Genomic DNA, 14,177 nt, shown 5'->3' with positions numbered 1-14,177 from the left:
AGGATTTCAAGAATGAACTAGAGGGAAGTGGATGTGGCTCAAGCGATTGAGCTCCCACCTACTACATGGGAGGTCCCTGGTTTGGTTCCCAGTGCCTCCTAGAGAAGATAATGAGCGGCACAATGGGCAGATGCAGCAAGCTGATGCAGTAAGAGACACAAGGAGAAAAAAAAGAAAACATAATGAAAGACACAACAAAGCAGGGAGTGGAGGTTCCCAATGCCTTCTAAAGAGGACAAGCAAGACAGCAAGCTGATGTGACAGGCAGGTGCACCAAGCTGATACAACAAGATGATGCAACAAGAGACACAAGAAGAAAAACACAATGAGAGACACAGCAAAGCAGGGAACAGAGGTGATTCAAGTGATTAGGTGCCTCCCTCCCATATCAGAGGTCCCGGGTTCCGTTCCTGGAGCCTCCTAAAGAAACAAGGAAGATGAACAGATACAGCAAGTACAAACAATGAGGAGTTGGGGAGAAATAAATAAAATAAATCTCTTTTTTTTAAGAAAAGAGAATGTCATTTAAAAGAAAAAGAATGAACTAGAATAAAATATAATCGCCACAAGGTCCTGTCTACCTCTTCAGCATTCTTTCTTTATCTTTTCCTTATTGATTAAATTTCATCTACATTGACCTTTTTGGTTTTCAATAACTCCCCAAGTCCCTTCCTGTCTCAGGGATTGGTTCTGGCTGCTCCTCTTATCTGGAGGACACTTTCCCCAGACTTTCACATGACTACCTCCTCACATGCAGAGTTCAAGCATCTCTTCTCACAGAGACCTTCCCTAACCAAGAGTCAGGCTGTTACTATTACATTATTGTCACGTTAGCACATATCAGTTACTGAAATGATTTCATTTATTGACACTGCCTTCCTTATCTAGAATATGAACTTCTTGAGAACAGAGTTTTTTTTTTTAATGTTTCTTTCTCTACCTCCTGCTCTTAGAATTTTGTCAGGAACAAGGAAGAAATGTAATTAATAATTGTTGAATGACTGACTAAATGTAAAGTTGCAGATGAGATACAGTGCAAAAGATTAATTATTGCTAATAAAACTCTTCTCGATCTCATAGTTAACATTATATTTTAGTTAGAACTAGAAGTTGGGGGTATTTTGAACTGATGAACCTTTTTAAAATTACAGAGGGAAAATCCACGGTGATGGATTGAAGAATTATCGCAGTGGTTTCTCAATTGGATCCTTCTCTATTTGTATTCATAAAAATATAGCAAAGATGTCATTAAAGGTAGCAAACAATTGCTATGTAATTATGCCAAACCTATTGTTATCTATGCTGAGCTATTTCATAGCCAGCCTCAGAATATTTCAGATGTGATTAAAAGATACTATAAGCCCTTACATTATTCTAAGACTTTAGAAAATCAATGAAAAGAGGATACAATTCCATCCATCACCCATATGGGATCTAAGCCCCCTCTCTGTTTAGAGGTAGTGGACATCTCCATCCCAGGATCCTCAGGATGGAGAAATACAATATGGATTAGGGTGGACTTATTGGTATTCTACTGTAGAATTATTGTGACTCTAGCAATGGAAGAAATTATATCATTGATGTGGAGACAGTGGTCACAGGAGTTGCTGAAGGCAGGGAGAGGGAAAAATAGATATGATATGGGGTATTCTTAGGACTTGGAGTTGTCCAGAATGATACTGCAGGGACAGATGCAGGACATTATATATCCTGCCATAACCCACTGAATGGACTGGGAGAGTGTAAACTACAATGGAAACTATAATCCATGCAGTGTAGCAGTGCTCCAAAATGTATTCATCAAATGCAATGAATGTGCCACACTGATGAAAGAGGTTGTTGATGGGTGGAGTGGGGGATGTGGGGAATGGGGCCTTTGGGAACTTCTTATATTTTTTAATGTAACATTTTGTGTGATCTAAGTATCTTTAAGAGAAAAAAGAAAAAAAAGTAAAAAAAGAAAAAAAACCCAAGAAAAACAGGATACAATTTTGGTACATAAGTAGTAAATGATAATTAAATAGGAAATAATATTGATGATATCAGAACCTAGAAAATTGGCTAAACAAAATATTCAAGCCGTTTAAACATCTCAAAAGTAAAATATGATTTGGTAAGACTATCACTGTTATAAATAGCTCAAGTGAGGCATAGATTTATGAATTCAACTAGTTTCCCCTCCTCTTTTCCCCACTCTTATTAACCACAATTTATAATGAATTAGAACTTAGGGGACCCTTGTGAGTGTCTTCTACATTTTAAAGACTTGGCAGATTTAAGGATCTGAACTATATTCTTTAAAGGCATAAACAGAAGATAACAGAGGTCATGGATAGCAGAAACAAAGAGGGGATTATGAAGAAAAGGAAAATTGCAGTGATCTAGAACCTAGAATCCTAATAAATTCTGATTTGAGGAAGAAAATAATTGTTACAAAGCTCACATAGTTAACTTGGAAGATGAAGCATACTTACTACTATGTCTTGGGGCCAGAATTCACTGACCTAGACTTGCCTATGAAATAAGGTCACAGATTTAATAAGCTTGGTTGATTTATTTTTTTATTTTGTCCAGACTAAATGGAGCTTTAAGAGATAGAAAGTTAGGTAGGCAATTAAGTCCTACCTAAGAAATAAACGGTTCTGGAAGTATTGGGAAGACTTAGGCTTACAAAGGTCTGGGTGGCTCAAAAGGGAGGTGAGAAGAGACCAAGTGGGTACAATTGTTCTGGGCAGATACAAAGGATGTGGAGCCTAAGAAGGCACGTTGAGACAGAACCATGGGCAGCGCTGAGACCCAGGGACATCGAGAGCGTCAGTGATTGGTCCTCCACCCTGCTCGCCAGTTCACTTGTGCCAAAAGTGGCCTGAGGATGGGAGTTGAATCCAAGCTGGGATGAACTCGAATGGGCCAATTATTTTGGGCACTCCCTATGCCCAAGCATGGGTCAATTAAATGGTTTACATACTTAACAGTGGAAAAGTTGACTCGAAACATCTGTTGACTCTACACTCCTTTGCAGAGTCAAATATTACTTGAGCGTCTCCTCTGGGCCTGCTACTATGCAGGGCACAGGAAGCGAAGCCTATACTTGTCTCTACAGGCCCTTATTCCTGAGGCCCCGCAGAGCAGGAGATGACCCAACAGTCACAGTTCTATCAGGAATTAAAAAAAAAACAAAACAAAAACAACACCCACAGAAGCTAACTTCAGTATATTTCCCAAAGAGAAATTCTCCTACCTCTGAACTTTCACAGCAAATTATCTGCAACTTTCTAAAGTTACTTACTTTTTTTCCTCTAAACCATTATTTATTTCACAGAATTTGACTGCAAACTCCTTAGGGATCATTGCTTATTTCAGCTTTGTTTCTTCTAGATTGAGTGTATGTATGCAGGTATATAGATAAAACACACAAAACATTGAATACATTCAATATACAGGGTTGTGTATTAAAATTTTAAGAGTGTTGAACTGGGGGACTGATGAGACTATGAGTGATTATTTTCTTTTTATTTGCATATGTACTTTCTAAACCACATACAGAGACTATATTTTAGTTGTATAACATACACACACACAAAAAAAAACCCATAAAAGTTACTAAAAAAAAAAAAAGAATAGAAAGTATCACACTGGAATAGCAAGTGTGTACTTCCGTTATCAAGTAAGGTGATTTTGAGGGCTTTACACATGAAGGTTTTAAAAATACCACGAAAAATTTATATAATCTTCTTTTTCTTTAAAGACTATTGCCTGGAAATACCAAGACAGAACACAATTTGGGTTGGTACTTAAATCTGTGCTTCCAGAAATGCAATACTAAGACTCCCAATAAATGTTCTTGTTTCCTTGAAAAAAAAAAAAAAAAATATATATATGTGTTGCCTTCACCTGATGGAATGATGGAAAGTTACAAATATGTATTCATCTCCAAAATAGAGCTGTTTTCTCTAAGCTTTGACCTGGACCCTTGGACAAGAGAGAACAGCAGCATATACAACTGTAATATGTCAAGAAAATGAGACAGAACACCTAGTGATTCTATCCATTATCCAGTTCTTAGAAAACAGGAAAGAAGTCAATAGAAGTGTTTTCTGGGAAGCATTTATTTTCCTAAAGAATGTGCCTCATTTGCAGAGATGGTAAAAGTTGAGTATAAAAACTGTCAGTTTACTGAGTGATATTGATTTCAGCCAAGCATTGTTTGTTTTGAGATGTAAATAAAAATTTAGTACTGTCATTGAACTGAGGACAGGACTAAACAGGATGTAGACCAGATGTCCATATGAGTATGACATTGCAGTCGGTTCGAGTAGGCTCTAATTTGAAGTGCCAGATCTTTAATAGTCTGCTGTATATTTACATGATGCCTAACGTCATGGACTTTACTCCCCCTAGAGCAGGGGTTCTTAACAAGAGGTCCATGAGCTTGAATTGAAATTCAAAAAAACATTATTCTTGTGGGCACGTGTTGGTATGGGTGTGATATATTTATTAAACAATACACAGTATAGTGTGGACTTAGTAAGGGCTCTGTGGTTTTCACCTGACTGCCAGAGGGGTCTGAGGAACAAAAAAGGTTAAGGGCTCCTGCTTTAGAGTGCCCTCTGGGGAGGTGCGGAAAGCAGGAGCAGAAGAAGGAAGCTAGTGTAAGTATTAAGCAAGCTAGTCATTTAAGGTCTCTATAGATCTTGCCACCACTCAGTCTGGAAGGGAGGGCTCAGTTTGCTAACAGCTATCTTCTGGAATTGCTGCTGTGGCATACTCAAAGATTCTTTGCTTCATCTGCATTTCCAAGAGAAAATTCTAAGGTTGACTTCACAGGTATCATGTCTCATTTTTTCTGTTCATGTGTTGGTTGTTAAAAAAACCAGCATTCTCTCACCTCAGGCTTAATTTACTAGGCTTTGGGATGATGATCAGAAGAACTTTTCTTTCAACCATCTAAGCTATTCAGATAACACTCACATTATATGAAAGAAAGCACTGCCATGTTCAACTGCTGAAGGCAGTAGTATCAGTTAGGTTGGTACATGAGATTATGCCAAAGTAGAATTTTACAATGCGTCTGATATGAAAATGATGAAATTGCTATAGTTGATAGTTTTGACAGACATAGATTAATTACTGCAACAGAATAGGTCTCTAATCCTAGACTTGAGTGCAAAGGGAGAATATTCCTAAAGAGTTCTTTCTTAGAAGTCATATTTCCATTTGACTTATACCTGGATATTTTGAAAAATCTAAATGTTTGTAGGAAAACCATGTATCTCTAGCAACTGTAAGTTCATCATCAATGTTGTAACCAATGAATCTGTACAAGGAAACTGACTCTTAGCAATAGGTTTCTGCCTATTTCAAGTAAAGATATAAGATGTTTCCTATTTTAGGAACTTAAAAGAAGTGTCACATATAAAACTTTTTATTACATGTTAAAAAGATGTTACATGCATGTTATACTATTTTGAATATAACTGGAAAATTGATTTTTAAAATTAAACAATGCTGGTAATTATCTTTTTTTGATTGACCAACTATAAAAATATTTAAGTTTATCACAAAATATTATACAAATAATAGAAAAACTTATACAAAAACATCCTAACTTGGAAGATTTATGCCCATTTATGTGGTTTAGTAACTTAATCTCAAATATTTATCTGAATTAGGCGAAGGCTACTGTTCTTTATTTAGACATATGTCTATAAGAAATATAAAGTCAAATAAGTTGGTTTGAGGAGTTCTAACAATATCAATTCAGTATAAAGGTGTATTTCCTTTTTGAAAAATATTTAGTCAATACTGGTACTCTAATTTATTCTATAGACACATTTGATTGTTTTCTAACTTATTAACTAAACTGCATTTAAATACACTCCGATCCCAGAGGACAAAAACATAATAAATTTCAGATCAGTAGACTTTAGAATTCGACACAGAATTCTCCAGTCAATATCCAATTATAAGTACATTGTAATATTTCAGTTTCACAACTTGAAAAAAAATCCCTAAAAATAATGGTGCTATTAAGCTGGGATCAATTGCAAGCAATTTAAATATTTTATTTTACATTAATAAAATGGATAAAATAACATCAATGGAAATAATTTACTAACCAAACCTATTGTTTGTCCCCCTTCCTGAAATAACAGCAACAATAACAAAAAAGTCCTTTAAATAAAGTTTTGTAAACAAAATCATGTCCCTGTGGTTTAAGTTCAGAGTAAAGACTGACATAAGTATCATTCTTTTATATTCTTGTCCTTAAACACAATGAAAGTCAACATCATTGTACAAACAATCCGATATGTGCTACAATATAACGATGTGGTCTACATGAGCTAATTTGATCAAAATTATTCATGAGAAATCTTTCTTAATAATTTGAGTTTTACCAAGCTCAAATACTGTGGGTTCCATAACATGGGAATGCGTGTAACTCTCCCACTATAAAATTCTATTTTCTTTTCAGAAATAACAGATAAATAAAATTGTGTTTTCCACAATAAAAGTAGTTGAGCATATAAGTTTGAATTTGTCACCAGGTACTCTATTTGAAAAGTGGCCAGATAGTTTTATTGGCATTCACATACCCTGGATCCACTTTTTAGAAACCAGTTCAACTCCATTGTGCCCAGGAGGTCTACCCAGTTCAGGTCCCTCCGTCTTATGGCCACTTTTACAGAGATGCTTATTTTTTGTTCTAACAGGAAGTACCATGTACTGAACATTTGGTGTGTGTTTTATTTAATTAAAATACATTTAATAAATAATTCATTTATTTCAAATTAATTCCTATCAAAGCTCTATGTTCCAGGTCCTATTATAATACCTGTTTTATAGATGCCAAAGTGAAGCCTAGATAGATTCAATAACTTGCTAAGGGACAAACTAGTAAGTAGCAAAGCCAGAATTTGAGCCTATGGCTCCCCTTCTTCAGATTCCTATCCTTAAATCCTGGACTCTAATTATTTATGGTTTTTCTTTCATTCTTTGGTGAGGTCTTAAATTGTATTAGAAATATCTTTTATTTTTTTATCTCTCTGTCACTTTGTGGAAATGTAAATGTTTAGTTGAATCCTTAATTTAAAAGATCTTCCAAGTTTGATGATTCAGTACACTGTTTTAATCATAAGAATACTCAGGGAAAATGGGATGACATCCTGAATCTCTTTGTGAGGGTTAGGGTGGCATATTCCAGATAAAGTGTTCACTGGGTCTTTCTCTTGAAGGGAGGAAGGGTTCCTGGCCACATTTACCTCCATGTCCTCCCCTCCTCCCACACTCTTCCCACCCCTAATTCATCCAAACACACAGAGCTTACCTTGGTCAGGAAAGGGTATTCAGAGAAAATCAAGAGGAAAAATAACGTCCCCTTCAGGCTGCTCTGACACCCATACACATTAAATTACGCTGCCTGTGGGTTCTGTTTTCTCATTCCTTGCTCTCAACTTGACCCCAGGGAGTGGTTTAGAAGGGTTCAAACCCCTGCCCCCAATTTTCACCTGTCTTCACACTATGAACTTTTCTACCTTAGTTGTTGGGCTATACTTGCCCAGGAGAGTTCGTTCCCCTGGCTGGTGCAAACTCGGACTGCCGGGAAGTCAGCGCTCTCCACCTCTCCTGGGGCTTCACAGTTCGCTCACCTGCACGGAAGGTCGGAGCCGAGCTTGAGAGGAGGGGCGGCTCGCGTCTCTTCCCTGAGCATGGCTCTGTGCTCTGCGCCTGCCCGCGCCTCTCCACAAGGTAATCAAACTCCAGGCGCGGTTAATTATTACTCCTTTTCGCCACCGCAGGGAAGGGTTAGAAACCTGAGCCACTCCCTGTGCCACAGTGCATGTTGGGAGTGTTTACTTTCTTTTTTAGTAGCAGCTGATAGGTACACTTCTTCGCTCCCAGCCACATATCTTTGGGAGAAGTGAATTGACATTCTGGTTAACGCTTTATCCGCTGAATTTGAGTCTCATCTCTACTCTCTAGTCTATATGGACTATAGATAACCTGAGTAGGCTAAGTATGAAGCTAAGTAGGACTGAATGTCATTATTCACACCTTCCTTTTTAAAATTTTCCCTTTCAGTTAGAAATTTCTTAGTTTTCTTTCCCTTCTTCTTTTTCCCATTCCATTTTCCTACCAGCATCTTTTCACTCCTGCAGGTTCTCATACCTGAGGGTGTATCACAACCACTGTGTAGCTTGCTGAAGCTGCGTACTCATGGGCTGAGCTCACCAACTGTGAGATTATCTAGTAGGACTGGGATAGGCTTTGGGCATCTCTGCTTTTTAAATTAAGCTTTACAGTAAAATCTGGTAGATTTCAAAGTTTGAAAACTTCTGTAATGAAGTATAAAATAGGAGATGAATAATGATTTGATTATCTTCCAAATAGAATTTGGAGCCTGCTTTTCCTCAATACCTCCATTTTCCAAAAAAAAAAAAAGGCACCAAAAGACTTAAGAGGCCCTCAAATGACCCATGCTATGCAAATTCAGAGTATTACGGGTATTTTACTTGTTTCCTATTTTTATTTCTTTTTAATAATACGTTATCTTCAAATGTAAACCACAGAGTCCTCAAAATGAATTCACTATGACTCTACAATAAGTTCAGCAGGCACAGTTAATTTCTGGTGCTCTGAGTTTAAATGTCAAGTGGTTAACCACATTATAGATTTGTAGGTTACATGTTTGATAGCTACACTGTATCATTTTAAATAGGATTTCTATATGTTCAAAAGGTTCAGGCAGTTTAGGTATTCAACCTATGGAGTGTGGAGACTAGGAATTAACAGATTTTTTCATTCTTTGGGTTATTTTAATAAAACTGAACAGAATCAGGCAAAGGGTTTATTGGATCATAGCCAAACTTTTTATAACCTTATAGATAAAGACAGTGAGGCTTGCCATTTGCTTGTGGGTATTAGTTTGGCTGCCAGGGCTGACTGACACTACAGCTCACTGGTGTGTGGTTACTGATATGGACTGACCTTTGAATGATGACTAACAGGACCTGCAGTGTTCACAGCTCCTAGTTTCAAAAAGTCTTTGTTCAAATCCAAGCTCCTCCTCCACCCTTTGTACCTTATAGGGATCATTTGCTTATTATCAGTATCCAGTGTACATTGTGTTGCATTTTTTCTCTGTCTAAGTATCCTAGAAGCATTTATTCTGGTTCCTGGTTTCCAACTGGTTTCCTTTAGTTAGAAGCTCAGTGACTCTCTTTGTTTTTGAGTGTTTACTCTTTGGAAATACATAATTTTTATTTTGTAGTATGAAATATACTTAACCACACATGTACAATATGGACAATTGGAAAATAGAAAAGCAGAGGGAAAAATCACCTACAATTCAATCTCTCAAATATAGTTACTATAAACAGTTTGATGAATGTCTTTATTGACATTTTTCCTACATATATTTACTAAACTGGTATTATTGTCCTGTTGTTTTATAACTTGCTTTGATCATATAAAATATACAATGAACAATTTACCATAGGTCAGTAAGAATTTTTTCTGCAACATAATTATAAATAGCTGCACAGTATTCCACTGTATCGATAGAACATTATTTAATCAGTTACCTATTGTGAGAAATTTGTTATTATAAAAAATACTGCACTGAGTGTTTACACATAACCACACACACATCCGTGTTATGACTTTTAGATAAACTTCAAGAAAGATGACAGTGAATGAGAGTTTTTTAAGAATTCCTCTCTAGTAAAAAATCTTGTCACTATATGCTTATACTATTTAACATGGATTGTTATACTTCTTTTAAACATTTATCAATTTGAATGTTTAAAAAAATACATTGAAAGGTAAAAAATATTTTTGTTATCTGTAAGGTTGAAAGCTTTTTCTTTAGACTTACTTTGTATATTGTTTGTTTGTTTGACTCATTTTTTTTCTTATTGATTTATAAGACCTTTGTATATATTAAACTCATCAATTCTTTTTCATATATGCTGGAACTACATTTCCCACATTACTCTTTGCCTTTTATTTTGTTTATGGTAGATTTTGACATACAGAAGTTTAAAACTTGAGTCAGATCTATTAGTGTTTTTCCTTACCACTTATACATCAGTGTTATAAAAGCTCCCCCATCCTTAGAATACATAAATGTCCATATGTATTTTCTTCTAGCTTCTTTGTTTAGATATTATATATTCATTAAATTTAACATTTTAATCCATCTGGGCTTTATTATGGTAAAAGCCGTCTTATTGAAATCTAACTTAATTTTTCTAACTTATTAGTCTATTAAGCAAAGTGGCATTTATTGAATAACTATAGATTCTAGAGTCCATGAAGATAGTGTCTGTCTTATTCTCTATTTTATTCCCAAAGCTTAGTAGTGACTGACAGGTTCATGGTTGCTCAGAGCAAACATTTAATTGTCACTCTTGATTCCTTTCTTTCCCTTACTCCCCACCTACTAAGTCAGCAATCCAGAGCTTGTATCTTCATCTCAGCATCAACACTGCTACCACCTATACGAGGCCAGCATCTGCAAATGGCCTCCCAATTGGTCTCTTTTGCCACACGACAGTCCATTCTCCACCTGCAGCCAGTGTTATCTTTTACAAACATAGATCAACTCCCAATGTGACCTCTCTTTCTCTTTGCTGAAAACTTTCCCAGTGGCTGTTCCCCCGCATCTGGAATAAAATCTAATGTCCGAACTCCTCATTATGGCCTAGGAAGCCCTACGTGACTGGCTTCTCCCTTACCCTTTGACCTTATCTATCCTCTGCTTTCCTGGTAGATACTTTGTACCTGCTATTCTGGTTTGATTTTTGCTTCTGCAGCACACCAAGCTTCTTCCCGTCTTACTGCCTTTGCACTTGCTATTGTTTCAGCCAAGAAAGCTCTGTGCTTGTCAGTTTCTTTGCGTTATTCTGGTTTTCTTCTGAATTTACCTCGTCAGAGAGGCCTTGCATCACAGTCCAATTCACAGAACATTCCCCAACTTTCCATATCACCATATCCTATATTGTCATGAGAATTGTTATGTTAGAGCATGAAATATCATGAAAATTATCGCTATCTGAATATATTTTATTGTTTTGGGTAACCAACTTATTTTGTCTCTTCTCATTAAAACATAAGCTCTGAGAGGTGAAGGAACTGAACTTCTAGGTTCACTTCTCTTTCCCAGTGTCTAAAACAAGGTCAGGCCCATGTCAGAGGCTCAGGAAACATTGGTTCATCAGTGAGTAATGATAACTTAACATACATATGTTGAGTGAATAAAAATAATTTTTCCTGATTTGAAGTGACCAACCAAATACTAAAGACATACCTATTTTTTAATAGATTTCTAGAATTTATATTCTCTTCTACTGACTGGTATGTCTACTGGCATCATTTCAACATTATTATAGCATTATGGTACAATTTAATATCTGACTTCCATTTTTTCAAATAATTTCTCAACTATTTTTGTCTTATAATACTATATTTTAGTTTCTGAGCTGCTAAAACAAATATCATATAATAGGTTGACTGAACAAAAGGAATTTATTGGCTCAGAGTTTCAGAGGCAAGAAGGCTTGTTTCCTCAAGGGATTGGTATATTCTAGTTGGCCGGCAATCTTGAGGTTCCTGGGCCATTCCGTGACATGGCAATGCAGATGGAGGCATTTTCTCTTTTCTCTTCCATCTTCCACTGACTTCCAGCTTCTGGCTGCTCCCTGTGCCTTTCTCCCCATGTTTGAATTCCATTCTGCTATAAAGGACTCCAGTCATCCAGATTAAGGCCCAACCTGATTCAGTTGGGCCACATCTTAACTGACACAACATCTTTAAGAAATCCTATTTGCAATGGGTCTATACCAACGAGAATATGGACCAAGATATAGAACATGTATAAACTGGGAGATACAATTCAACCCATCACATACCATAAATAGCTGCTCACTGTAGAATATTAATAATGTAGTTCCCATATAGAGACTTCACCATAATGCATTATCATTGGCAATTTCTTCTAGGCCAGCAGGCCAATTCATATCAGCAATCAATAACTTCAAGTCCAGGTGAAAAAGGGTCCTGAAATTATAGATTCGTCTTGGTTACTGCCTTCTTTTAGGGTCTTGAAGTAAGAGCTGGTTTGACTGCAGGAATTGTTCTGACTTATTCATATCTCACTGTATTCTTTGAAAGTATTCTCCCATACTGATTCTGGGTTTGACCATGTGACTTGCTTTGGCCAATGGGCCAGTACTAATATTATATAAGCAGAAGCTTGCAAACCACATGTGCATGAGGGTTTACCCTCTTGTTGCTCCTATAGCCCTGAACCACCGCATGAACAAACCTTGCCTGCTGGATGATGATAGACAATTGACCTAGTGCTTCATCACTGTGGCTGATAGCTAACCAAACACAAAAAGCAGAGCTGTCTAGCTAACCTGCAGCTGACTGAAGTGAGCCCAGCTGAGAACAGCAGAACAACAACCCTTCTGAGCGTAGCCCAAATTGCCAGTCCACAGAATTTTGAGCTACCTTAGAGATTATAGTTTTAAGTCACTAAATTTTGGGGGTGGGAAGATACACAGCACAAACTAACTGATAGATCTGGTATGTTTTTCACACATATATATTCATACCACATCACATGTACATATATCAATATTACTAATTGGAAAGTAAGAGAAATACTTGGATCACAATGTGATCCTATCACAATTCTGTTTAGGAATACAATGGCCCATGGAAATAGGGCAGAAGAAAAAGAAATTTGAATTATGATTATTTGGGGACATTTCTACAGACCATAAAATCACTCATGAAGAATATTTAGAGGGCTCATAACTTGAAGGAAATACATGGAGAATATGAAATTGCCCTATTCTAATACTAAGTGATCCCATTGCCATGGGTCATTCATATCAGTTTTTTCACCTCACTTCATATTTGAGGCTTTATTTGTAGCCTAAGAACTAAGTGAAGTAAAAAAGGAAGCAGAATAGCTCCAAACAATGTGACTCCCAAGAAAGGCCTAAGCAAAAAATTGCCGTCATGAGGAAACAAGGCATTCATAAAGAGGCAGCATGATAAATTACTTTTCCAATATATAAACTTATGATAAATATATTTTGCAATTGGGAAATTTTTACAAAAATGATTTTAATAAAGTAATTATTACAGAATATTTTTCTGGGAAAATATCCCCAAATTTTCCTTTAACTTGAAGAATGAGCTCTCATTTCTTGTTTAGATTAAGGAACATGTAATTGTTTTTCCAGGAAAACAAAGACTTTAGAACTTTGATTTTTTTTTCATTGTTGAGAAAAATAAGATAAAGAAGGGGAAATTCCCTTTAAAAATTTCTCCAAGATTTCATTAACATGAGTTTGTTACGGATGTTCAGGTCATTCTTAAATTTTTAGATAGTTGATGATTTTTTTTTAAAGCCTCGCCCTTCCATAGCTATATTGTAGGGCTGAATAGTGACTTTTGAATCAGGCTATGGTTTACCTTTATGATGAAGATAAATGCCACTTGACTATTTTTACAATTTAGACAATGAAAAATTATTATATTAATTGATAAGTGATAAAACAATATCTATCTCTAAAGTATTTTTTGTTCTTTAAGAGGCAGTTTTTTTCATCTTAAGTATCGACAGTTTTTCAATAGTAACTGGCTAGTGGCAAGAATTCAGCTCTATCATTCACTGAACAATTATTCTGCTCCAGGCCAATACAGAGATGGTAAGGTAAAGATAAATAAGACAAGGCTTCTGCCCTCATGGAGCTAAAACATCTTCATCAAGATGGACTTCATCTAGTCTTACCTGCTGGAGAAGAGAAGAGATTTAAACATACACATGCTTTCAAAATTCAGTGACAGAAATAGGGCATAGTGATGCTTTGATAGATTTCAAGAGATAGAAGGAGAAAAGATTGGTCAAATGTACAGGTTCAATGAATGGAGACTTATTTTCAAATAAATGGCATAGACAGTAATCATCTTGTCACCCCAAATGTTTTAAAACTGGCTATTGTATAAAAAAAAATCCCTAAAGAAATACAATGCAATGTGACAGTGATTGCTGTTTTTCTAAATATAACATTAAACAAGTTTTGATTTGTATTCCATTCTGCTTCTCCATTCCTTCTTCTCCAGCATACACACACATATATGGTTTTTAATATCATACC

At 36.1% G+C, this 14,177-nt stretch overlaps 1 protein-coding gene across 3 annotated transcripts in view; it reads right to left on the bottom strand.

The window, feature by feature from the left end:
- RASSF6 (Ras association domain family member 6) overlaps positions 1–7,827 on the bottom strand; it is an 84,257-nt gene extending 76,430 nt beyond the window's left edge. The window contains exon 1 of one of the 3 annotated variants that reach the window (XM_004465318.5): positions 7,650–7,827. In XM_004465318.5, coding sequence (XP_004465375.2) covers positions 7,650–7,711 — 62 coding nt within the window. In that variant the 5' untranslated portion in view covers positions 7,712–7,827. The other 2 variants (XM_071216037.1, XM_071216039.1) reach the window with 2 other exon arrangements.
- Between the last annotated feature and the right edge of the window lie 6,350 nt (positions 7,828–14,177).

The sequence above is a fragment of the Dasypus novemcinctus genome, chromosome 1, assembly GCF_030445035.2.
Source record: "Dasypus novemcinctus isolate mDasNov1 chromosome 1, mDasNov1.1.hap2, whole genome shotgun sequence".
Taxonomy (NCBI): Eukaryota; Metazoa; Chordata; class Mammalia; order Cingulata; family Dasypodidae; genus Dasypus; species Dasypus novemcinctus.
Note: the sequence above shows the minus strand (reverse complement) of the source record. Positions and strands in the feature narration are given on the sequence as shown.